Source organism: Pleurodeles waltl, chromosome 8 (genome assembly GCF_031143425.1).
Source record: "Pleurodeles waltl isolate 20211129_DDA chromosome 8, aPleWal1.hap1.20221129, whole genome shotgun sequence".
Lineage (NCBI taxonomy): Eukaryota > Metazoa > Chordata > Amphibia > Caudata > Salamandridae > Pleurodeles > Pleurodeles waltl.
This window is the reverse complement of record NC_090447.1, coordinates 1,261,515,378-1,261,543,169: the sequence shown is the minus strand read 5'-3', so window position 1 is coordinate 1,261,543,169 and position 27,792 is coordinate 1,261,515,378. Positions and strand designations below refer to the sequence as shown.

The window sequence follows — 27,792 nt, the reverse complement described above, 5'->3', positions numbered from 1 at the left end:
AGGTGCTGGAGTGGAGTTGTTTCCCAGTGCCACCAGACAAAGTCCTGCTTGATACCATGATGGATTAATTAGGCCAGAAAGCACTGCTCTCCCTTTCAACTGAGTGTAAGAGGGCAACAAATCTCCCTAGGCATTTATGTCATTTGCCAGAGTGACATTTCCAGGAATAACCAGTCATATAATTCTATAAATCCCCTGCACAATTCTGAAAATAATACTTACAGATGAATCCATATTTGTTAAGTACTTGTTGGGATGTTGTGTTTTTGTGGGGACTGAAACACATTCCTTTGAGTGAATAATGTTTTTAATGTTGATGATGCTGCCCGTTATTCCTGAACTTTGTTCTGTATGATTTAAAAAATGGAATAAAGACTTGAATGCCAGAATGTGAGCTAATGACATATCTTCAGAGGATGAATGACAAATTATAAGGAATAATGAATATTTAAGCAGTGTTGGTCTGCCTATCAGGGTGTTCATGCTCCCTCCTACCTGGGGAGCTTGCTTTCATTCGGTCACTCTGAAGCTCTATAGTTGTGATGTGCTACATTCTGCGGTGATGTCACAAATCTTTAGCCCCACTTGGTGACAGCAAAAAACAGGAACTCTTCACATATGCACAATTTGTGCTTTCTGAGGACAGATGTATTAGGGTAAGGCTAGTATAACCTACCTGTAAACTCTCTATAAATCGAGCTGTAGCACTGCTACGTGAACTTGCAAAAACTGCCTAGCTATGCTGTCTGGGTACTGAGATTCTAAGATCTATGCAACTCTTTAATTTTCTACCTTTCCCCTTCCAAGTCGATTCTCAATTACTTGACTGAGAATCAACTTGGAAAGAACAGAATGAAAAAATGGAAATGGAGTGGAATATATTAGTGAGCAAAGACCCTATAAGCTTTGTGAAATACGCCATGTGGACCTTCGTAACTAATTTACTTGAACCGCTAATATTACATAGGGCTTATAAGCCAGTTTTCAGGGCAATTGTGATAGACAAAATAATTCTTCCAGGTTTTCATGGAATGATGAACCCCGCCTCTCCTGGGAGGGCCAGGCTTGCTTGACACGCCAACGTTACCATATTTTATGACTGTCTGTTCTGAACCTACTGCACTATACCCAGTTTTGATTTTTAAAAAGCGTGCTGAAAAAAACACAATTTGCCATTTTTCTTTCTATATTTTTCGAGGGACAGCCTTCTCCACAGACACTCCTGTAAGAAGACAGTCTTTATTGCTTATTTTTCTAATTTAGTACAATTTAGCAACAAGTTAGCAGGTTGTTCACCAGCCACTACTGTGCTCGCCTTTGCCTTGGTATCCCTCATCAAACATCCCATTTGTACTCCAAAAGGATTTACTAATCTAGAACTAAATACAAAATATTCAACTGTCCCCTGAGAATTTGTTCTTGAATGCATCACGATAAAGGCACACTTAAGAACAAGCTCAACAATTGTGTAACAAATGCCTCATACATGAATGAGATTCTTGTAGGCAGAAATGAGTTAACATTCAAGGCCCTTTCTCCATCTAGATAATTATTGGGGGAGGTGTGCTTATCCCAGGAGTGATTAATGAAAATCAGAAACACTAACTTGACCTTTTGAATTGCATAAAATATCAATAAACTATAAATCAGCTATTCAGAGCTATTTTCTGAGAGGTTGAGCCAGATGTATAAACCTCTGCAAATGGCACCAAGGTGCTATAGGTGCAACTTAACTTAAGGCTCTCAGTGTTCTGCCTACAGGAGGCCACTCATGCAAACCTGAAAGGCACCTGTTATGGAAAACTCAGGCTTGGTCTTCTATAACATCTTTCACAGGCTTCCAGTGTAAACTAGATAATGCACAATACTTTCTGTGAAAAGAAAACTCTTCAACAAATGGTAAAGCAGAAGCGTGTCCTGATGAACTTGCACTTCTCACAGCTTTGTTTCACATTATTATGTTTCACAGCATAATACAATTCTATAGCAAAGGATGCACAAAATGTGTCTGGTTGGTAAAGAAGTATTTTGAGTTTAAAAGAAATGACTTAGCAAGAAATCTCGACACTCCATTAGTCTATTAAGTCCTGCATTCTATTTCTCACCTTGGATTTCAATGTCACAGAAACGCACACCGAGAAACATTTAACAACGAAAAGAAACAACTGTTATTTAGGTCAACCAGAAGCTATTCAAGTATGCTTTATCTCCCTCTGCTACTAACACAAATCAAAAATAGAGCAAAGTGAGAATGAAGTAAGTGACATCTATAAACACTACATCCAAATTCTGCAACTAGTGACGCAAAGGTAGTATTTAAGAAGTATCTGATCACATATAACTCCTCAGCTGCTCCCTACTGAGGTTCCTCATGAGAAGTCCAACTTCACGTTCGTCAAGAGGCTGCTTGGACTGTACTGACCTGAACATTTAACTTTATGAAGCGAACATGGCATCAGCCACTCACTCACCCATCCACGTGTCATAATCTTTAGACAATCAAGCAACGTATAGGTAAAAAGAGTACAAACCCACTAACAATCATCATGTGTATAAGCAGTCTACCAGACCATACGGAAGGCCGCATAGCACATTTGCCTTTTCTGCATGATAACCACAGATTTGACAACATTTTCTAGTGCCTACTCTGCTGGTATTAAGACTGTGTGCATTGTGTCACTAGTTCACAGTGCTTGTGCTTTGACCCTTAATGGTATTAGTACATCTTCAGCCAAAAAGTCCGTTTAACTTTCTTGTAAGCCAACAGAAGAAGGCACAGGAAATGCATTAATGATATGGGAGTTAAATGCCATATGTCAGCTTCAATATATATTTGCATCACCCACGTATATGAAAACAATACATGGCTGTCAGGAGCACTACTGTGTTCTAGCAAGCTGCAGCTTACATGCACTGTAACCACACATGCCAAGGAAAAGACAGTTCACCATGTAGAAAAGTCTATTTCTATATATTAAAAAGTCACCCATAAAGGGAGCCTTGTAAGCCCACAAGAGTGTGTGCCTGACATGCAAAAAAATGGCACAACGTATACTGAAGAGTGTGCCCTACGAGTGACTAACGGCTTAAAAGATATTTCACTATGGTCGAAGATCCAGCTACATGTTCCATAAAACAGGCCTGGATGTGATTAAAATATTAAATTTTATACCACTGCCTAAGAAAATAACAGCAAAGTCCTTCAAAGGTATTTTTCTACTTAATTTTCAACATTTGATATAATTGTGAATTCATATTTTTGGTAACTTGAATGGAAAAGTAACTTTATAAAAAATACTCTAGGCTGTCTTAGTTATAACTGACTGTAAAAAGCTACTTCTACTCACCACACCTCCAGAACTCGTGTACACATCCTTCACTTGGAAGGTTTACATCCCTGACTCAGAAGACAATGGCTTGCTGTCAGCATAGGACAGACAGAGTGGTGTACACTGCTGATGACTTAACATTGAGCATTAACTTCTGGGGGAGCAGACAGTAACAGCGGGCAGAACTAAGGACATACTTTGCACTGTCACTATTGACTCGGATTTGCCAGGGAGGGCTTCTCATATTCATTTCCAGGAACTTCCTAGACAGCCAAGGGACTGAACTTAACTACAGCAGCAACTCCGATTCTCAAGATTTGAGAGGTAGAGCTTCATCCTAAAGAAGTAGTCAATAATTGGCTCAGAGATTTTACTAGCCTTCTAGATCAGGAGCTCATTCTCTGTGGCAATGATCCTGACAGAGAGGTTTATAACAACCCTGAATTTGATAGCAACAATGTATCTTTTGCCACCCAGTATTTTGAAGAACATATTTGAGAGTGAGGTATCAGGGAAGCACTGACTTAGGTCACAACGAAAACTAGCATTTGTGTCCTAGTTTCCTCAAAGAGAAACTCCCTCAGAGATTTTTCAAATAGTACTCAGCTGCAACATTTACAAGCTTCTAGAGTCAACTCCAACTTGTAGGGTGGTAAAAATGTCTTTCTATGGCAGAAAGCTTTCTGCACATTACTACTTTATTATCCACTGTTTGCACACAAACTTGGTCATTTTGCTTTACAAGCACATGACCTGTAACAAATTCTACATATTCAAAATACTCGCACTGCACCTATGTCTTGATGAAAATCATATGAGGTTTTAAAAGAAACTGAAATGCACTCTTTTTCAGAGGCCTATAACAATCTTCTTACACCCCCATCAACTGAGCAGTCAACAAAGTTGTACTCAGTCATCTATGTTCAAATCAAATGTAATGTACACCAAAAGCATATTCAAGACAGATGTAGCAGTATCCAAAAGAAACAGAAATAATTAATTCATTGCACAGTTTAAAGTTTTAAGGAGAAATTTTTCTTTTGTAGAACAGTCCAAGATTCAAGCCTTCTCCGTTTTACCTTCTGCAGTTCATCTGTGATCTCACATCCTTGCTTTCTGCTGTGAATAATTAACAAGAGCATTTGCTTAAAAATAGGGACTTCTAGTTGAAAATTCCTTGTGCAGATTCCTCCTCTTTTGAAATATCCACAGTTTCAAACTGAAAACCTAAATTACAGCAATCAGTTCTAAGTGGAATCAACATGACATCAGTTACAAAGCTGCCTTGGTGTCGAAGAATTTGATGTGTCAACACCATAAAGGCAACACTGGGTGCTCAATGTTGTCATTCCCTTTTTTCCCAGAGATTCTAGGATCTGAATCTTGCTATGTTTTCTGGAATTTTCCTTGATGTATTTTGTCATATAATTTTTGTAAACCTTGTGCAGTGCCAAGCTACCACGAAGTACAGCTTCAGGTCCTATGTCAAATGGAGCAATTGGACGGCAATGGCGGAGTCCAATGAAGATGCATGTGATGCTTGGGGTAAGCCTGAGCCAGAGGGTAGTTTTAAGTGGTCAACTGCACGCAAATACTTTGAAAGAACATGATACCAAACTCAAGGGTAATGGTTCACAGTTCAGTTCAACTACCCCACATGCCCCTTTCTTCTGGAACCACAAACCATCAATAATTGTCCATACCATCCTTGGCCTAAAAACAGTGAGAGACCCAAAGTCTCAGTGGTGCCATCAAGAGCTCTCTCTGGCTCTACCTTTTTTCTTTGCCACACTCTGCAGAAGTTCTAAGATGTCTTGAGGTATAGGACCTAATGTTGAACAGATGAAGACGAAGTTGACTTCCTCCTAACAGCGGCCTACATTCTACCTTCAAGACTTGGGAGTGTCTCACTGGATGTTGCAACCACAAAAGCAGTAACTTCAACTTTTACTTTAGTGCTGGTTACTTCTGCTAGGATGCTGTTTCAACTAAAGCACACATGCAGACCTCATGATGGTGCCTCCAAGCAGCTTTGTTCCAGGCAATGGTGGGAGCTGATCTAGAAAATCCTTTAAGTTACATCAAAAAGGTTAAGGAATCTAAGGGACTGAGTTGCCTTTGCTTGTCAGGAAATTCTCCTCCAAAGGAAGCTACAGCTGCTGAAAACATGAAAGTAGGGGATGAAAAGCTATAGCTTTTCCCCATGAATGAAGAGACAGATTAAGAGGACGACCATCTCCATTCTGTAGACTCTAATTTGACCCTGCCTATAGACCTCCAGATTGCCAGTTAACTAGGCACCACTCTGAAGAAAAAAAGAATGCTGCCCAATGCAGCGCCTTTGGAAGAATATTCTTCTTTTGTCGATCTAAATGCCAAGACCACTGAAGTCCTGGAGATTTCCATGTTAACTGACAAGGCAAAGACTAATGTTCCAACAAAGATTGAGGGCTCTGCTGCAAAAGAAGAGAGCCCCTTGTGTCATTACCGAGTCTTTTTCTAACTCATTTTAGCAGCAGAGCTGCAATTGTTCTCAGCTTCTGAGGTGCATGAGCCAGTTCTCAGCAGCACCACAAGCCCCGGAGTATCCAAAGTGTTTGAGGGCAATGCCCATCCCAGATAATCTGGCAGTTCAGTTTTCCTGGCTGAGACAAAGCCTTAAACATTTGCATATAGGCATTTCATTTTTCATCCTTCTGTTTTTGCACTGGTAAAGTACCTTCAAAAAGCCTTCTTCCTTTAAATCATACAGTAGCGCTTGCTTCCCTGATGCACTGAAATCTGTCCTTCAATAGCATCTCAAGCCTCTTCACCCATGAGACCATTAGTCATTTGCTGATCCTGGCACATCTAGAAATGTAGCAAGCATTGTAACTGATTCCTCAAATCATTCACCCTGCTTTTATTTGTAGAATTCTGGATCACATAGAAAGTTGAATAGGTATAACTTACTCATGAACCTCTGGGGTCTAAGGCATGCTCAAAAGCCTGGACGTGGTCTTCGTGTGAGGGCCAGTCTTCGGCGCTCGTTTGACAACCTCCCTCTCCTGGTCATCTGGCTCATTCGAAATGTCTCTAAACTCGGTGCCTGTTGAGCAGCAGGAAGGCCGGACTGGCCAGCCTCTTTCTGTTGTTCCACTCCTAGGAGATCTTCTTCGCCAGAGATGTCCGGGGTCTCTGAGATGTCCCATTGATGAATCCTCCTGTGCATCGAGCATTGTTCTCTTGTGTATCATGGGGACTTCTCGGAATGGAAAGTGAGGTACAACGGACAGGAAGAGTCGTGGAGATCAAGGAACCGGCAAAGATTGCACACCTCGTGATAGTCTAGGGTTATTTCAAGTGTCAGTGTGGGCCATTCTGAAAGAGTGTCCCTCCGTTCCATCATCTGCACAGCATTCTCTGGAGAAGAAGGACTGGAGGTAGTTCTCGGTCCCAAATGGCATGAGGTGCTCAACGTTTCAGGGCATCAGAGTAGGTCGTCGGTGCTGCTAAAGTTATTCACACATCGGGGCGATAAAGGCACAGAAGCCTCGTAAAATTCAACCCAACAAGATCAAAAGATAACTAAACGGAGCCGATGAAAAACATGATCAGTACACAATGATCTCGGAGCACACTTAGTGCATGTCAGAACCCAATGGTGAAAAAAACAAACCAACATGGCGTTGATGCCCAGACACAATGTACACCAAGACAAGGAGTCACACCATATCTCATGACTTGAAACACTCCATACAAAAACGAGTTACAAACATCTGAGTTCAACACTAGATTGAAGGAATATCCTAAGCATTTGTATCTACAGTCACACATGCTACAAACAAAGTTCTAATACACAATAAATTAGCTTTTGTTTTGGCCTCCTGTACCTTTTAGGATCTTTCTGAAAGCAGATCTATATGAGGCAATGTAGGAGAAAAGGAGAGTGCCCACTCTCTACTAGATATGACTTTGGAGATACATATATATATATATATATATATATATATATATATATATATATATATATATATATATATATAAATATATATATACATAAATATATGAAAAATGCCACATATCCAGTGTACATCTGTTTGTGGCTTGTGGTGCTGCAAATTCACATGCTATGCATATCCCTTCCGACATCTAGTGTTGGGCTCGGAGTGTTACAAGTTGTTTTTATTCGAAGGAGTCTTTTCAGAGTCACAGGATCGAGTGACTCCTCCTCTCGGTTCCATTACGCATGGGCATCGACTCCATTGTTAGATTGTTTTCCCGGAGAGGGTGAAGAAAGAAGTGATAGAGTATAGAAGTATAAAGAGATGTCCATGCAAATGTAAATGTATATACATATGTACAAATGTTAGAAACTTAAATCACTACAGGCTTCTGGGGAGGAGGGAGGGTGCATGTGAATCTGCAGTACCACATGCCGTGAACAGATGTACACTGGATAGGTGACATTTTCCGTTCGATGGCATGTGTAGCTGCACATACACATGCTATGCATAGACTACAAGGCAGTTAGTCTTCCCAAAAAGTGGTGGCTAGCCTATAGGAGTTGAAGTTGTTTGGAATAAAGTCCTTAAGACAGCTTGGCCTACAGTGGCCTGTTGCTGTGAGAACACATCAACACAGTAGTGTTTTATAAATGTATGAGGGGTTAAGCATGTAGCTGCTTTACATATGTCAACCATTGTTTTGTTTCCTAAAAAGGCCATTGTTGCACCTTTTTGTCTTGTGGGATGTGCCTTAGGAGTGATCAAAAGTTGTCTCTTTGCTTTGATATAACATGTATGTATACATCTAACAATCCATCTTGCTAACCCTTGTTTTGATAAAGGATTGCCTGTATGTGGTTGTTGGAAAGCAACAAAAAGGTGCTTTGTTTTCCTAAAATCTTTAGTTCTGTCTAAGTAGTACATAAGAGCTCTTTTGAGATCTAGGGTATGAAGAGCTCTTTCTGCCACAGAATCTGGTTGTGGAAAGAAGGCTGGCAATTCCACTGTTTGATTGATGTGAAAAGGAGATATTACTTTTGGTAGAAATTTTGGATTTGTTCTGAGTACAATCTTATATTTGTGCACTTGGAAAAAGGTTCTTTAAGAGTGAATGCTTGTATTTCACTAACTCTTCTTAAAGAAGTAATAGCTAAAAGGAAGGCGACTTTCCATGTTAAAAATTGAATTTGACAAGAAAGCGGGGGTTCAAAAGTTGGTCCCATGAGTCTTGTAAGTACAATATTCCATGATGGAACAGGTGGTGTTCTGGGTGGAATGATGTGTTTTAATCCTTCCATGAAGGCTCTGATAACAAGAACTCTGAATAGAGAAGTATGTTGAATAGTTTGTAAGTATGCAGATATTGCAGTAAGGTGTATTTTAATGGATGAAAAAGCCAAATTTGATTTCTGTAAATGAAGTAAATAGCATACAATATTGTGTATAGATGCTGTTAGTGGATCTATGGTTTTCGATTTACAATAGTAGACAAATCTTTTCCACTTTTTTGCATAGCACTGTCTAGTAGTAGGTTTTCATGCTTGTTTAATTACTTCCATACATTCTGATGGAAGATTTAAATAACCAAATTCTATGACTTCAGGAGAAAAACTGCTAGATTGAGAGCATTGTGGTTTGGATGCCTGATTTGACCTTTGTTTTGTGTTAACAAATCTGGTCTGTTTGGGAGTTTGGAGTGAGGTACTACAGATAGGTCTAATAGTGTTGTGTACCAAGGATGGTGTGCCCATGTTGGTGCTATGCGTATCATGTTGAGTCACGTTTGACATAATTTGTTGACTAGAAATGGAAGGAGTGGGAGAGGGGGAAAAGCATAAGCAAAGCGTAAGCAAATATCGCTGACCAATTGACCCACAGAGCATTGCCCATGGATAGGGGATGTGGCTGTCTGGATGCGAAGTTTTGGCATTTTGCGTTTTTGCTTGATGCAAATAGATCTATGTCTGGTGTTCCCCACCATTGAAAGTACTTTTGAAGTACTTAGGAGTGAATCTCCCATTTGTTTGTCTGTTGGTGATTTCTGCTGAGCAGATTTGCCAACTGACTATTCCTGGAATGTATTGTTCTAGTAGATGAATTTGATTGTGAATTGCCATTTCCAAATTGTTTGGACTAGAAGGTACAGCTGAGATGAACGTGTCCCTCCGTGTTTGTTGAGATAATACATGGTTGTCATGTTGTCTGTTTTTATTAGAGCATTCTTCTGTTTGAGAAGAGGTTGAAATGCTTTTAGAGCAAGGAACACAGTTGATAATTCTATGTGGTTTATGTGTAGCTGTTTCTGTTTGAAATCCCATTGCCCTTGAATGGTCTGATTGTTTAGGTGAGCTCCCCAACCGATCATTGATGCATCTGTTGTAATTATGGTCTGAGGCCCAGGGTCTTGAAATGACCACCCCCTCAATAAATTGCTGCGATTCCACCATTGAAGGGACATATGTGTTTGGCGGTCCATCAACACTAGGTCTTGAAGTTGACTGTGTGCTTGTGACCATTGTTGTGCAAGGCACTGTTGTAAGGGCCTCATGTTTAATCTTGCATGTGGGACTATTGCTATGCAAGATGCCATCATTCCTAGAATCTTCATGATAAATCTTACAGTGTATTGTTGATTTGGCTGTATGAGTGGTATTACATTTTGGAAAGCTTGTATCCTTTGTATATTTGGATACGCTAGAGCTAGTTGAGTATTTAGGATAGCATCTAGGTACGGTTGTACTTGTGCTGGGTGAAGGTGTGACTTTTGGTAGTTTATAGAAAACCCTAGTGTGTGCAGAGTTTCTATCACATAACAAGTATGTTTTTGGCATTGTGTAAGATTGCTTGATTTTATTAGCCAATCGTCTAGATATGGAAAGGCATGGATGTGTTGTCTTCTTAAGTATGCCGCTATTACTGCTAGACACTTTGTGAACACCCTTGGAGCTGTTGTTATGCCAAATGGCAACACTTTGAACTAGTAGTGTTTTCCTGCTATGACAAATCCTAGGTATTTTCTGTGAGCTGGGTGGATGGGTATGTGTAAATACGCATCCTTGAGGTCTAGAGCAGTCATAAAATCTTGTTGTTGTGCATCTTGCAGAGTTACCATGTGAAAATTCTCTGACAAGATGTTTAGATTGAGGGGCCTGAGGTCTAATATGGGCCTGAGTGTGCCATTTTTTGGGAATAAGGAAGTATAGTGAGTATACTCCTGTTCCTTGTTGGGACTGTGGAACTAATTCTATTGTTTGTTTGAACAGTAGGGATTGTACCTCTTGTTGTAACAGAACTGTATGTTCAGGGGACAACTTGTGATATCTTGGAGGAATGCTTGGAGGGGTGGGTATCAATTCTAGGCAATAGCCATTGCAGATAACTGATAATACCCAGTTGTCTGTGGTGATATTTTGAGAATGAGAGCAGAACTGCTGTAGTCTTCCCCCCACAGATGTGTGGAGTGGAAGGGAGGGAAGGAAGTCACTCTTTAGGTTGTGTTGTTGTTTGTTTAGAGGTTTGGAATTTACCTCTATTTCTAAAGTATTGACCTCTATAGGATCCTCTAAACCCACCTCGTTAATACTGGGTTTGTTGAGGTTGCTTTGTTTGGGAGGTGGAAGCCTCTGAGGATTGTGGTTTAAAACCTCCCCGAAACTGTGGCCTGCGAAATGAACCTCGGTATGGGGTGGTGTACGAGGTGTCATTGCTTTCGCAGTATCTGAGTCCTTTCTCAGTTTTTCAATAGTGGTGTCCACTTCTGGGCCAAAGAGGTGCTTTTTATCAAAAGGCATGTTAAGTACAGCCTGTTGAATTTCTGGTTTGAAACCAGAGGAGCGCAGCCATGCATGTCTTCTAATTGTGATGGCAGTGTTTACTCTCCTTGCAGCTGTATCAGCAGCATCAAGGGCAGATCTTATTTGATTGCTGATAATCGCTTGCCCCTCTCCTACTACCTGCTGTGCCCTCTTCTGGTGCTCTTTTGGGAGGTGCTGTATGATATCCTGCATTTCATCCTAATGGGCCCTATCAGAGCGGGCTAGAAGTGCCTGAGAATTTGCAATTCTCAACTGATTTGCTGCCTGTGTAGCAACTCTTTTCCCTGCTGCGTCAAATTTTCTCTTCTCCTTATCAGGAGGAGGTGCATCTCCCGAAGACTGGCTATTGGCCCTCCTTCTTGCTGCACTGACTACCACTGAGTCTGGAGGGACCTGGCGAGTAATGTAATCTGGGTCAGAGGGTGCAGGTTTATACTTTTTATCGATTCTAGGTGTGATAATCCTAGATTTTACAGGCTCACTAAAAATTTGTTCCGTGTGTTTAACCATGTCTGGTAACACTGGGAGACACTGGTACTTGGAATGTGTAGAAGATAGTGTATTAAATAAGAAATCTTCCTCCAACGGCTCTGAATGCATGGTTACTCCATGATAAGCTGCTGCCCTGGATATGACTTGGTTGTATGCAGTGGTATCTTCTGGTGGAGAAGGTTTTGATGGGTAAGTATCTGGGTCATTATCTGGGATGGGATCAGGGTCATAAAGATCCTATGGGTCTGCCGTATCTCCTTGTGAATATAACAAATGTGTTGGAGAAGGCATTGGTGGTAGGCTGTGTGAGGTGAAGCAGACATTTGTGGAGAATGATGGGGAGAAGTATGAAGAGGTATTAGCTTCTCCTTTTGTTTTTGCACCTTTGCTGGTGGCTGTACTGAGTCCAATTCCTCTTGAAAAGCCAGCTTTCTTTTTGTTTTTAAAGGAGGTGCAGTGACAATTCTTCCTGTCTCTTTATGGATGTGTATTCTGGATTGTCTCTCATCCATGATTTGTAAAATGGGCTGAATGTCAGGCTCTTTCTCAGAGGTTTTATGGGATTCTTTAATTTTTTTTGAAGGTCCTTGTTCCTCTGTATATGAGGATTTTTTCAGCTCCGAAGTTTGTTGTTTTTTCAGTCCCGAAAAGGTAGTGGCTCCGAAGCTGACTGCCGAATGTTTGACTCCGAAGAATGGGCTTTTTTACTGGAGTCCAAAACAGAGCCTTTGACAGATTTATTCGACTCCAAAGTAGACGGAGGAGTGGCCTTTATCGGAGCCGACCCCGAAGGGCGGTCGCCGACATTCTTTTTTGTGGTCGAACCCTGGCCTTCCAGCAGTGGTGTACTCAAGGCTTTTAAATGTCTTTTGTGCAGGGGTGTAGGGGCAGACGTACTCGCATACTGTCCAGCTATGATGGGTCTGTCATCCTCCGATTCCTGTTCGGAGTCTGTGTCTCGGTGGAGACTGCTGTCTGCGCCTGCTCTTCTTCAGCGACGTCGAGATGTTCACTGGTTTTCGACACCATTTCGAGTCTTCTAGCTGTGCAATCCCTGAGGGTCTTCTTTGAACCGAACAATCGACAGGCCTCACAATTTTCCTCCCGATGGTCTGGAGAAAGACAAAAATTACAAACCAAGTGCTGGTCTGTATAGTGGTACTTTGCGTGGCACCGAGGGCAGAATCTGAATGGAGTCCGATCAATTAGGCTTTCCACGCAGTAGGCCCGAATAGGCCCGAGTTGGGCGAACGCACCCCGAAGGGCGAAGAAGAAGGTTCCGACGGTACTACCGGTTCGATGCTAGATGTAAAACGCAATTGAAACAATACCGATGAATAAGAAGGTTTTCTGATATTTTCTGAATCGAAATCACGGAGCGAGAGAAAACACGTCCGAACCTGACGGCGGAAAGAAAACAATCTAACAATGGAGTCAATGTCCAAGCGCAATGTAACCAAGAGGAGGAGTCACTCGATCCTGTGACTCTGAAAAGACTTCTTCGAAGAAAAACAACTTGTAACACTCCGAGCCCAACAAAAGATGTCGGAAGGCATATGCATAGCATGTGTATCTTGCAGCTACACATGCCATCGAACATCATATATGTGTATATATATATATATATATATATATATATATATATATATATATATATATATATATATATATATTGTATGCTTCAGCAAGTTATGCAACAAGATAGCTAACATCCCCAAACCAGAAGTCTAAATGCTTATTTTCTTCCTTATTCTCTCTACCGTTGACACCTTACAGGGTATTGGGTGCATTTAAATGGCATTTATTGCTTACCCTAACAAGCAAATAAGAGGTGCATGCACTTTACCTGTTGGCAGAGGTATGTAAATCCTTTTCTCTAATCTTCTACGTAATGCTTCGTCAATGTCCCATGGAAAGTTTGTGGCAGCCAGCACCATCACCATCTTTGAGGGATCATCGTTCTCTAAAGCACCTCCAACACCTGGGTGGTAAAGAACATACAGATAAGTGACACTGACAAATGTTTTCAAAAATAGCTAATGATTTAACCTCTATCACAACTGGGCCTGATCACAAATTTGATTGTGCACTGAGATGTACTAAGTGGGAGGTGGGGACCGGGGGGGGGGGGGGGGGGGGGGGTTTGGGCATTGGAAGGCATAAAGCAGAAGGAGATAGGGTGCAACCTAGTTATAATGACATATTCCTTCATAAACCTGCAGGAAGAGATAAGAAGAGAGAAGAGAATACTCAGTCACCAACGTGTAGTACTGGTCACCGTAGGGGGTGACCTGGATCCTACACCATTATGGTTTGAGCCCGAGAAGGAAAAGATTGTACAACCTAAATACCGCCTACCTATATAGTGTGTGAGTTTGGACTGAAGGATGGGTAATCCCCATTAGAGTGATAATATCTGCTTTAAGAAGGAAACCCTAACTTCTAACCACCAGAAGAGAGATTGCAAGAACTATTCCATAAAAAGAGAGAACACTTGTCCCAGGATGGATATATTTTGAACAGTATTATGGCACTCTTTGCCTTAATACGCATTGTGGAATTCAATGTTTTAGCTCGGGGACAGACTACGTAGTGTCCACCTTACAAACCTAATATCCCCATCTATATATCTGGAGGAGTACTCATTGATCTGGAGGAGTACTCATTGATGTTATACTAAATTGCATACAGGGACTTCATGACTTATAACGTGTGAGCTTGTTGAGATGTTTATGCATTATTGTCTGACACAAAGATCTCTGTCCCACAAGGTTCCAGGTTTTACTCCAGTTCTAGGGCTGAAATTCACCTAGATATCCCCAAAGAAGTCATCCTGATGAAACACATGTTGCCTGTATCGGCTGTGTTTACTGTGTTCATGAATTATAATCAAGCTCTGATGTGATATACAAGCAGAGTATTCTTGGAAAGCCTCAAGGCACAATATTTTCTTGGTACTTCTCTGTGCAGCTTGTACCATATTGTCTTAGTTTATTGTTATAGCCATTGTAGTTTACATTTGGGTCTACTATGTACACTGAATGTAAGTGCATCCATTAAATGTGGTATTACAAATGTTAATCTGGCATTAAAAGAAAAAGTATTTATATTTGTTCAATCATATGCACAACATTTTCTGCTTAATGTTGTTGTGTGCTCCGGACAATTAGGGATTTATACTGCTGGGATTACTTTTGGTAATGTGGTGGCAGAGGTGTATTCTGTTGTAGCGCCTGGTTTGACTCAAACTTGGCTCTAGATAACAGTGAGCACTTATATTCTGGATTGTGCAGGTATCTTTCTCCACTGCTGTCCTTGTGATGGCCTACATAAAGCAATGGACTTCAATATGAAAATCGAAGTTTATCACCCTATGAAAATTATGAAAAGCTCATTCATGCAGTGCTAACACCTCAGATGTGACCACTACAATGAATGCTACTTCCGAAGAGGCTAAAGGCCTATATATGGGTTAAAAAGCAGATAGATCACTGAGCTTTACTAACACAACCTATAGATGCCAAGAATAATCCGACTGCCTAACAGGGGAACGTTAATAGTAATATTAACTTTTTTATACAGCACTTATACAATTTCTAAGGGCTGTTCAGATCTGTTACTGATACCCAGCTTAATAGTACTCAAAAATCTCATTCATGCGGTGCTAACACCTCAGATGTGATCACTGCAAGTAATGCTACTTCAGAAGAAACTAAAGGCCTGTTTACGGGTTAAAAGCATATCAATGAGCTTTACTAACACAAACTTTAGATGCCAAGAATAATCAGACTGCCTATAGAAGGGAATTTTATTAATAATATTAACTTTTTTATACAGCACTTATTAAAGGCTGTTCAGAGGTTTTACTGTTACCCAAGTTTAACAGTAACCTATTTACTGACTTTAGACAGATGGAAGGTTTAGTCCACCATGCTGGGTTCGGACTTGTGACTTTCAGATTTCTGCATGTTTCACAAGTTAGCATTAACTAACTGTGCCACGTTTCTGGGGCACCCATCTCACCCTTTGTGCCGCTAACTCTTCTCTGTTCACCATAACTGCTAACCACAGGAGTTCCAGGATATCAGAACTCTGAGCATTGCAAGCATGATCCCTGCTAACAGTACAACCAGTCCACAACAGTTTTATTCTCCCTGAACTATCTGTCTTGCAGCTTCAGCCTCCAATGCGCTGGACCTGATCACCAGCTCCATATGAGAACTGCGAGATTTGGAACTAGGTAGTCCTCATCCCATTCCTGAATACATCGGGGTCAGCATTCTAAATAAGCAGGACTACTGACCTGATTTAAACTTCAAGCACCAACACAACACATTGTCTGGGCTTCACTTGACCATGGCAATGTCCCATTGCGAGGAGTTCTCCTTGTTTTCTGGCCTGTTTTTATTACACCAATAGCGAATAATGCATTATTATTTGTATTATTCACTATTAATGTAATACAAATAATACAGTATTCAGCATTTTGAGCTAATATATTAAGACACTCTGTTTCGAAAGCTGCTTTGACTCAGTTGTTGATTCATTTTTTGAAAAATGAAATACGAGAGGCAATACAACATCTCCCAAGTAGCAAATCATCTGGAGAAGATAGTTTTGAATCTGAATTTTATAAACTTTTCATCAATGACATAACTCATCAGAATGGATTTTTAGCAACCAATGACTGCTTCTACGCAGGAAAATCTGATTATTTTTTTACAGAAAGAAGGTTCATGCTGCAGCGATCTTACTTGAAGCAGAGAAAGCATTCGACCTCGAGAGCTGGGAAATTCTGATTTTATTTTAAAAGTTCTATCTTCCAAACACTTTGAGGGCACGGTATCCAAACTTTAAGCCAAACGCTTTTATTTTAACATCAAACCAACATGTGCTTCGCAAATTGGTTTCTTTATCAGGACCACATATAATCCCAACAACTTTCTTTGTGTTTTTGGAACACTGTTGTGACTATGTGGTGCGCGAGGCATAAGGGGGGTACGTATGACATAATGCTGACACTAGTACAGTATATTTTTTTTGACATAAGGAGACACACATGACCCTACCAGTTTCAAATGTCACTTCCCACCACTACCCCATTATTGCATCTAACACCATACAAGTAAGAACTACAGGCCTAGGCTCCCTTGACAATTATTTGAAAGGATAACACATACACAATAAGTTGTATGACAAATGTATTAATTATTTAAGAAGTTAAGTAAATCAGTAAAAATCCCAATAGGTGCTCCAAAGAAAACAGCGCAGTGAAAGTATCTGGAACAAAGCAGAATAATAGGTGTGCAAACAATAATTACAAGAAATTATACAATGTTGACAAATCATAATGGCACAAAACTCATTCACATTGTGCAATAAACAATTTCATAACAGGCAACAACAGAGTGCGTAGACGTTTCAACTCCTAAAACAATAGTCATGGGGAATTCATCAGGATAAGCAACAATGTTAGGAACCTATGGTGAACAAAATAAAAAAAAAAAAAATTCCAACTACTTTGTCTGTTTGGTAAGTAACATTGTAAGAAGGATTATTTGCCTTACCCTAAAAATATGTTCAGAAATTCCATTACCATCAGGATATTACAGAGCCTTAATAAAAATACCCACAAAGAATACATGTATCTAATGAAAATGTCCACTATACGCCCCATGCTATTAGGGGAGGAAAACCTGTGTCAAAACAAGGAATATACACAACCTTTCTCCAGAAACCCTAGATGTAAAGGGGTAGACAGCCACAGAGTGTAAAAGGCGTATGACGTACAAAAAGGAACCAAACCCTTGCCTGTTTGCCACGGAAGACCCAGATGGGAAAAGTGGAAAAAACCGAACCCACACAGAACCATATTTACAACCAAGTGAAATGCTACTGGCTCACAGCAGGCTTACTAGCTGGAGAGCCACTAGCCAGAACTGCATAGCACCATTACATCGAGTCAGTGAACAATGCAAAATCAAGGAACATCATTAAAAACATCATTAAAACGATGGATGCAACTCTAGGGAATGGTTGCCATCCAGATGAGAAAAACTGCACTTACCACAGGCACAGCATGGGGTCCCTCTGCTTGCTGATGCTGGAGGGCTGTGCATGTGTGCAATTTTGATTGTATGCATGAAACGCCATATACAAAGTACACATCAACAGAATTTGCCTTACCTACTTTATGGCTTCTAAAAAAGCAAATTAACTAAAATTCATTGTAATAGGTCACCCTGGAACTGAGAAATATAATTTGAAAAGAGTTCCATAAAAGACTGAAGTTTTGTGCAATCATGAACTACAATTGAAAGAGAAGAAATAGTAATTGAGGACCAGCCCATACAAAGCCAAATCACTTCTCATTGCATGTAAATAGTCAGAGGGGATAATGATGTGCCAAAAAAAGATAACATGAAATCAGCAACAGTCTACTCCATGACCTCAGTATATGGAAACAATTACTATTGGATGCATGCGTAGGGTGCTTGCAAAACCACTAAGCAATCTTCAAACGCAGGCAACAGAGTAGAAACAACTTTTTTTATAAATGTGTAGGTTAATAAATACAGTAACGCAAGGGAAGATGGAGTGATTATCATAAAAAATGACAGCACAATATAGAGAATACGACAACACAAATAAGAATCAGAACAAAGTGGCCTGTCCCCAATCTTCAGCGCTGTTAAGCCCATTATTTATTGAGTCCAATTTGTCAATCCATTTAAGCGCCTTTTTGGCCAACCAGTTCTCTAAATCTCCTCCACGGATGTCCAGTTGTAATTGTCCAATCACATGCCAACTAATTTCTTTAGCTGTATGTCGAACTTCCTCACATGGTTCGACCAAAAGAGCCCTAGTGACACCACACTTGATACATCTTCTATGCTGTAATAAGTGACTTTTCATCGTTTGTGTCATTTATCCAATGTACAATTTATTACAAGGACAATAAAAGCAATAGGTTACATCATTAGAATTATAATTTGTGAACTGCTGCAGGCCAGCTTTACAATAAAAGTGAGAGAAGACTATAGTATCAAATGTGTAGCTGCAGGTTAAACAATGGCCACGGATGTATGTCGGAACGACGCCTGCCAGAATAACGAATGCCTGAACAGCAAGGTCGGAACAATGACCTCGTTGTTACCACTAATGCCTTTACCACGAATGCCTTAACAAAGATTTTTCATTGTAAAAGCATTCCTGATAGGCATCCATTGTTCCTGCATGCGTCCCCCCGGCCCCCCATCCCCACCCCTAAAAATTACCGCAAACCCCCCACCCCCCCTAAAACCACACCAACCCCCCACCCTTGCCCCTAAAACTACCCCCGCCCCATGCCCCTGCCCATAAAACTGACCCCCACCCTACCTCCAAAACCTAAAACAACCCCAACCCCCACCCCATCCCTGAAACCTAAAGTACCCCACCCCTAAAACTACTCCGAGCCCCCCACCCTGCCCCTAAACCCCCCTCAACACCCCCTAAAATTACCTGACCCCCAACCCACCCCTAAAACCCCAACCCCCCACCCACCCAAAACTGACCCACACCCTACCCCCAAAACCTAAAACAACCCCAAACCCCATCCCTGAAACCTAAAGTACCCCAGCCCCCACCCCTAAAACTACTCCAAGCTCCCACCCTGCCCCTAAACCTAAACTCCCCCACCCCACCACCCCACCCCTAAAATTACCCGAACCCCCCAACCCACCCCTAAAACCTAAAACCCCGACCCCCCACCCCCACCCCTAAACCATAAAATACCCCGAACCCCCGCCCCCAAACCAGAAAAACCCCAATCCCCCACCCCGGCCCCAAACCTAAAACCCCGACCCCCCACCCCGACCCTAAACCAGAAAATACCCCGACCCCCCACCCTGACCCTAAACCTAAAACCCCGCCTGCCCCTGCCCCTAAAACAGAAAATACCCCCGGCCCTAAACCTAAAACTACCCACCCCCCACCCCGCCATCCGCCCCTCGCCCCTAAAACAGAAAATACCCCCGACACCCCACCCCCGGCCCTAAACCTAAAACCCCCAACCCGCACCTAAAACAGAAAATACCCCCGACCCCCCACCTGCCCCTAAAACAGAAAATACCCCGACCCCCGCCCCAAAAACTAAAACCCCGCCCCCCGCCCCACTTACCTGAGTCGTCACCTCGTTGCGTCGTCTCCTCAGCCGACTCCCTTGTTTGTGCTGTGCCTCAACCATGCATGTGTGTTGTTCAGCACGTGTGGTTAAGGCACAAAACAACAAAGTCGTGGTTAACGAAAGCGTTGTTCCGCTTTCGTTAACCAGGACTTCGTTATTCAGGAGTGGGCCTTAAGGCCGTTTCCCAATGGCCACATCTATAGTGTCTTAGTGGATCTAAACAATCCTGCTGTAGAAAGGTGTCCCAGGTATGTGAAGCAGTTGAGAATGAGCTGAAACTGTTGATTGTGCTAGTGAAACTATTTTGCAATGTCTTATTTTTCATGAAGATTATAGAACATTAATTGAGCAAAACATTTGTGTAATATCTGTGTGCAAACTATATTTACTATTTTTCCCCATGCCAGACTTCAAGAGTATGCACTGACTATTTGAACACCGTATCAACTGAAAGTCAAAGCTTGTCTCCTCCCTGTGACATAAGGAACAACAGAAAATACTTATAAAAAGGATTGCTCACTTGACTCCAAGTTCTACATTTCCCCTCTTGGACAGACCAGACAGTAAAAAATTGGATTCTTAAATTCAACTGTAAAAGGTAAGCATGTCAACACATGCCATTACATCTCTAGGATACAAGTCATGAACACCAGCTTCTTGGGTAGGGCATAGATGGTGGCTTCTACACCTAATTAGCTATGGTTATATCACAAGTCCACTATCCAAACTGAAGTGATCTGAGAGTATGGTAGGTACAATGCATTCACTACACTGTCCACATTACTTGCATCTCACAGGAAATGCATATTAGCAACAATATTATCACACTGCTCAGTTTAGAGGTGATAAACTCAATGAAGTAAACCCTTTCAGTCATCAATATCATAGTAGGAATACTCTTGATAGAAAACAGACTCAGCACCAGCCTTCCGTCTGAGCAAAGGAAAGAGCCCTGCTCTCTCACAACTTGCATCTTTTCTATGAATACCCCCAGTTTGGTCATTATAGTCAGAATCTCAATATACACCAGGTAAGGAAGTGCCGGCACTGCAGCAAGCACCCACTTCTCGCAAGATATGAAGCACACTCCTAATACATTTCCATAAACAACTTGAGACTGAGCTCTGGATTATCCTTAATGTCTAAAGAGAAAACATCAGTACAACTACATTAAGTATCAACACATGTTGCCCTTCCTGCAAGCATAACATTCTAATTGCTCAAATACCAAACTCACATACCTACAAATCAGATTGCATAAAGCAAAAACAATCCCACACCTGGGTCACCTAAACTGCTCAACCTAATGAAGCAACAAAATTTGAAGGCAAGGAAAGATACAATTTCAAGATATAATTTGCATCTATGCCTCGTCATCTGAATGTTACCAACTACATACCTCTGCCCCTTTACCTCCCCCATCAAGAAACCTCCACTTGCCAACCAACCACTTGACTTCTGACGTATGTCTTCAAATGTCAGTGTTTTTCTGTGCCTTGTCAGTTTTTTGCACGTGAATACGCCATTGGAAATGGCATGGGAAAGAAGAAACTCTAGCATTCCAGATGGATAAAGCTGCATGAAAAGCTCATTTCTCAGAAACTGGACATTAGGAAATAGTGTCAGTTGGTGAACAATACTTGCCCTGTATGGCTCCATGTGGTAAGAGTCTAAGGGCCTCATTATAAGTCTGGCGGCATTCAGACCACCAGCCCCACAGTGGGGGGTGGGACCGCCACATTCGTGGTGGTCCGACTGCCACATTATGACCGTGTCGGAGCCACCACGGTCTGACTGCAGACACCGCCAGGCTGCTGCCAGCCTACAGCCTGGTGGTCCCAGCAGTTGTAATCCGCCAGGGCAGTGCTGCCTTGGGGACTGAGAGTCCCCATACTGCAAGCCTTTCCATGGCAGTTACACCACCATGGAAAGGTGGAGTTGGGGGCCCCTGCACTGCCCGTGCACTTGGCATGGGCAGTGCAGGGGCCCACATGCACAGCCCCATTGCTCATTCCACTGCCTGAATTACGGGCAGTGGAATGCACAACGTGTGCTGCTGCACCTGCCGTACCGCCATATTTGTGCCAGTTCCATTAGGAGCAGGTGTCACTGTTAAGGCCCTGCGGTGAACTTTTAATAGGGCTGGCGGTGTTCAGGCCGCACAGGTGGCCTGATGGAGGAACCAGTTTGGCGCCGCCCACCAAACCCATAATGAGGCCCTAAGATTGAGCCAGCTATAAGGCACACAGACGAACAGATGCAGAGGACAGTATATAAAAATCAGACACTTAAATAAGCAATAGCTAAAATGTGGCACATTTAAAACCTTTCGAAATCGGTTCAGAGTACAGAGAGAACATGGCACATGGGAGAGAGGTGCATACTGGATGCTTGTAGCTTTGGGTCAGTGATTCCATTCAGAGAAAGGTGTGCTTCCTACTGAGAATTTGAATCCAATAATGTACACAACTAATTCCATTAGAACTTGATAATCAAAGATAATGGTGATAACATCCATACAAAGAGGTCCTTTTAGCAAGGGACTTTAATATAACTGAAGCATTTAAACGGTCTAATCTTCCTCTTTAAACACCTTCCTCAAACTTTCATAATCTGGACAGCCTGTTGGATAGAGATGTTTTCTTAAAGGATGGTGCTTTAAGGTATGTTTAGCAACCAAGGTCATGGGTGCTGCATGAGCCTGTTTGGGAAAATGAATTTCATATGATTCAAAATGGAGACTTTATTTCAACACTGTAGGCTAATTTGCATATTACATTTTTAAAAGTGTAGAAATTGTTGTTATGCTGTACCCAAACACATTTTACTTCCAGCACATTACATGGCATCGTTTGTGTCCTCCAAAAATTATTTTGTAAAATAGAAAAAAGAAATGGGATTGAATTTGTAAAAATTGCTGAAACAGTTTTAGTAAGGCAAATATTTTCAGTTATATAAGCATGGGAATTCTATATTCTTAAAACAAAAGAACAATTTCTGAAATACAACTCACCATCCATCTGGACCAGCAGCTCCGATTTGACTCTCCGACTTGCCTCATGTTCATCTGAGGTACCTCTGCGACTGCATATAGAATCAATTTCATCAATAAAGATAGTTGTTGGTGCATAAAATCTAGCCTTAAAGAATGGAAAAGAATTATAAAAATTAGACAAATGCACCATTGGAAAGAAAGGAGACAGCTATGCAGATTTGCGATACAAATTCACAAATATCAGCCTCATTTAAACATGAACATTTTGATCAGCTTTCGGTGAGACATTCACAAATTTTCCATAACCTATGATGTTTACTTAACACGAGAGGCTGTCAATATCACTGTTTCTCGTATCTTTATCTCCTGGTTTGGGATATCTGACACCTTACCAGCCTTATTTATCAACTTTCCAAATAAAGTTGTGAAGTTATATTTCACAATATCACAAAAATCTAAGAAAATAAAGCTTGCACCCGGATCGGAATTGCAAGTTGTGTGATGATTATCATACTTATTTGGAAGGGCCCAGTGTACCATTTGTCAGTAGATCAAGAACTAGATTAACAGTCCAAATTGATTCTAAACTCACAAAGAATTTTGTGGCCAGTGCTGTACATATATTCAGCTTTTAACAGTGTGACCACCAACAAACTATGGCCTCTTTGTCCACGGCCATTTGGCGAACCATGGCAACCATCTTGTAATTTAGTACCGGACCAATATATGTTATTTACTAGAATTTGTCATGAGATCGTGACTTGTGGAGTAAGTTTGAATATACAACTGTTGTTAGCCAACTCACTACTAATACAGAGTGGTGAAGTTTCTCACTGTATTTCAAGCAAATAATATCCCCGTTATGGCACACATAACGTAAGCAGAAATTCAATTCTCACACCAATGCTAGGATTCCCTTTCCTCAGCATATGTCCTTATGAGGAACGTTAACATAAAGTGCACAGCACAAATACATGGAGCTACACAGCTACATTTCCCATCAGGTTGCCACCATTAGTGTGCAGGTGTGATTACGCTGTGATGCAGACACCATGACGCGGTGACACCTTTATGCTGTGACTTTTGTTCACGTCCTCAGAAATGCAGCAGATAAGATAAAGTTCACTGCACCCTCCCCATGCCAGACAATTAGGGCAAGCTTTGAAGTTTGATGTAGGTAAAACAACAAAATAATTACATACGCTTCCTACATCTATTGACTATATGTTGCATGAGTGTTTTCAACCTGAACGCCAATGTACACTATTAGATTGCTCTCCCATGTACACAATCATCATCAAGGAAAAGCACTTCCACTTTCTTTGCTGCTCAGCAGCTAAATAAGGGCCTTTTCTTTCTGATTGACTAAATGTAAAATACATGGTATAGTTAACGGCGTTTACCTGCGTATACCGCTTTGTTGCTCGAATGGGAATTTAACTTAAAAGACAGAGGACAAGAGTGTGAGAAAGTAGCCTCTAACTAGCATGGTTACCCCCATTTTTGGCTTGTATGTCAGTGTGTTTTTACAGTCTCACTGGGATCCTGCCAGTCCGGACGCCAGTGCTCATAGTTTAAAACCCTATTTGTCAGTGTGCTTTGCCTGTCTCACTGGGATCCTGCTAGCCAGGACCCCAGTGCTAATAGTTTGTGGCCTATGTGTGTTGTCAGTATGCTTAACTGTATCACAGAAATTCTGCTAACCAGAACTCTAGTGCTTATGCTCTCTCTACTTACCAAATGTGTCACTACACTTTAGTGACTCCATCTTACAATTCTGATTGGCACACTGGACCCCCCCTTATAAGTCCCTAGTATATAGTACCTACGTATCTAGGGCAATGGGGTTCCAGGAGATCCTTATGGGCTGCAGCATTTATTTTGCCACCCATAAGGAGATCATACAAGCCTTTCATCAGGACTGCCACTGCAGCCTGAGTGAAATAGTGCCCACATTATTTCACAGCCCTTTTCACTGCACTAAAGTAACTTATAAGTCACCTATATGTCTAACCTTCATTTACTGAAGGCTAAGTGCAAAGTTACTGTGTGAGAGGGCACCCTTGCACTAGCAAAGGTGCCCCACATTGTCCAGGGCCAATTCCCCGGACTTCGTGAGTGCAAGGACACCATTATAAGTGTGCAATACATATATGTAGATTCACAATGGTAACTCCGATTATGGCCATGTGAGGTGTCTAAGATCATGGAATTTACCCCCAATCCAAATCTGGTATTGGGAGGCCAATCACATGCACCCTGGGGGCTCCACCATGGACCCCCAGTACTGTCAACCCAGCTCTCTGAGATTTCCACTGCAGCCCCAGCTGCTACCACCTCACAGACAGGTTTCTGCCCTCCTGGGGACTGAGCAGGTCAATCCTAGGAAGGCAGAACAATGCATTTCCTTCTGGAGGAGGGCGTTACACCTCCTCCCTTTGGAAATAGGTGCTACAGGCTTGAGAGGGGTAGCCTCCTGGAGCCTCTGGAAATGCTTTGAAGGGCACAAACGGTGCCCTCCTTGTTTAATATAGTCTACACCGGTTCAGGGTCCTCCAGTCCCTGCTCTGGTGCGAAACTGGACAAAGGAAAGGGAAGAGACCACTCCCCTGTCCATCACCATCCCCGGGGTGGTGCCCAGAGCTCCTCCAGAGTGTTCCTGGCATTAGCCATCTTGGATTCCAAGGTATGTGGACCCTTTGGAGACCTCTGAGTGGCCAGTGCCAGCAGGTGACGTCAGAGACCCCTCCTGATAGGTGCATACCTTGGTAGGTAGCCAGTCCCCCTCTCAGGGCTATTTAGGGACTCTCCTCTGGGTGTTTCCTCAGATTCGGTTTTCAAGATTCCTCCAGGACTCCTCTGCATCCTCTGCTTCAGCTTCTGACTGTCGGGATCAACCGAAGACTGCTCCAGGAACTGCTGTAACTGCAACAAAGTATCCAGGACGATTAATGTGACCTGCAACTTCAGCTCCAGCCAGCTTTTGCAACACTTTCCAAGGTGTGTACGCTCTGAGGACTGCCTGTCTTCATCGAGCAGCAAACTTCAGAAGCCTTTCCAAGGCAAGGTTTTCTGAAATGTAGAATCCCAGATTCCAGAAAGGACTATTTCAAGACTGCATCAAAGCATCCGTTGTGCAAAACAGAGAAAGAATATCTACTACTGAGGTAAAAGTGTGGCATGATATGCTTTTATTGACAAGCTGGAAATTAGATTCCTCTCCCTGTAGGCCTTCTGGAGCTTCCACTACCCAGAGTCAGCTTTTTATGCAGTGATAGAGGACGCGACGAGTGAGACAGAAAAAGAGGCAGTTGCTTTTTTGAATGCTCAAGATAACCAGAGTCGAGTAGGAGGGCAAGTCGTTTAGGACTTCAATTAATATACCTGCAATGTGGAACCAGGCCTACACATAAAAAATGATTTCTTCTGCATATTGGGTATTCATAAGCATTAGAATAGAATATCAAGCCATAAGCCAAATTGTCAATGCGGCTTTTGGGCAGACGCCACAGAAGTTATCTGAACTATTGTGCCTAATTGAGGATGTAATGTGGCTAACTAAATAGTTTCTCAAAGCAGTACACCTATCTTTAGCATCAACCTTTGTTCTTGAAACTATACAGTAATTTTTTGACAAAGTATGCACTGATTTGTGACAGATCTGCAGATGTCTGCCAGTTGTAGATTCCTGAATCAGGCGTCTACCTTACCCCTGGTGAAAATCAGCTCTTCGTCTTCCTCAGAGGGGTTTCTTTGCTACGTAATGAAGATTAGCATGCTACAATCCACATCGAGATAAATTGTTTAGATGTAGTTTAGCTCTGTCACATATAGCCACAGGTAACAAATGACTGAATAGATTTTCTAAGTGCTTTCAGTTTATCTAGGTAGTACTGAAGTACACTTCTCCCATCTAATGACTGTCGAGTGTGTTCTGCAGGTGTTGATGGTCTAGGAAAGAAAACAGGCAAGGCGATGGTTAAAATAATGTTGAATTCTGACACCACCTTGGGAACGAAGGATGGATGCATCATTATTACCAGCCTATTTACATGGAAAACTGGCTATGGTTCCACAGCAGAAAAAGCTTGGATTTCACTCACACTTCAAATTGATGTTATCGCTATTAAGAAGGCTGCTTTCCAGGACAGATGCTACAATGTAGCCTTGTGAACAGGCTTAAAAGGAGCGCTTAATAATTCTGAGAGATCCAAGACACAGCAGAGTTCTGGTCAGAAGGAACCCCTTATTTAGGCCTTCCAGAAAACCTTCTATTATGGGAATCTTGAAGAAGGACACTTAAGTCTTTCTGTAGGCTGCACGAGCGGTTCAACTAACTTTCATATATGGCACAGACGTTTTGACTGGACCAAAAGGAAAAGGTGTGATATGATAACATCATCCTAACAGAAGAATGAATCATGTCCATTATTTTGACATCATATGCCAAACACAGAAATACCCTTGTGGATGGAAGCTTGCCTTCCTTCAAAATGTGCATACATGCTACTGGCAAGTTTAATATCATTAGTGTCAGAACTCAAAAGCCATGCTGCCAAATTCAGAAAAATTAAGTTTAGATGCTCGAATAACCCATATAACCTGGTAGTAGTTATGGCTTGTACAGCTGCCCCTTGTGTGACCTGAATAATATCTCTGGCAGATCTGGATACTGCCACTGCCTTTGTCAGTCTCATCAATGTCTGAGAATTGAAAAGTCGAAATTAGTGAAACTAGAAAAAATGTGTACATTAATGTCCTTTACCAACTGACCAAAACTGCATTACCCATCAAACTTAACTCGAGAACTCTGGACGTGAAGTCTCCAGGTTTTTTGCTTTGAGCTATTTTGATAAGGCCTGGAGATGACATTCCTCATTATTTGAAGATGTCTTAAATGACTCTGTCATCCACTAAACACTGGTCACTTTCGTAATAGAAGTGACTAAGGAAGTCAGCTTGCGGGTTTGAAGAGCCTGGGATGTGCATTGTCTTCAGCATGAGAGAC

General features: G+C 41.8%; 1 protein-coding gene across 1 annotated transcript in view; it reads right to left on the bottom strand.

The window, feature by feature from the left end:
- Positions 1-27,792, bottom strand: part of KATNAL1 (katanin catalytic subunit A1 like 1) — a 267,909-nt gene that overhangs the window by 106,358 nt on the left and 133,759 nt on the right. The window contains exons 8-9 of the mRNA XM_069202194.1: positions 22,803-22,929; positions 13,469-13,603 (exon numbers count right to left, since the gene is read on the bottom strand). Coding sequence (XP_069058295.1) covers positions 13,469-13,603; positions 22,803-22,929 — 262 coding nt within the window. The remainder of the gene's footprint in view (positions 1-13,468; positions 13,604-22,802; positions 22,930-27,792) is intronic.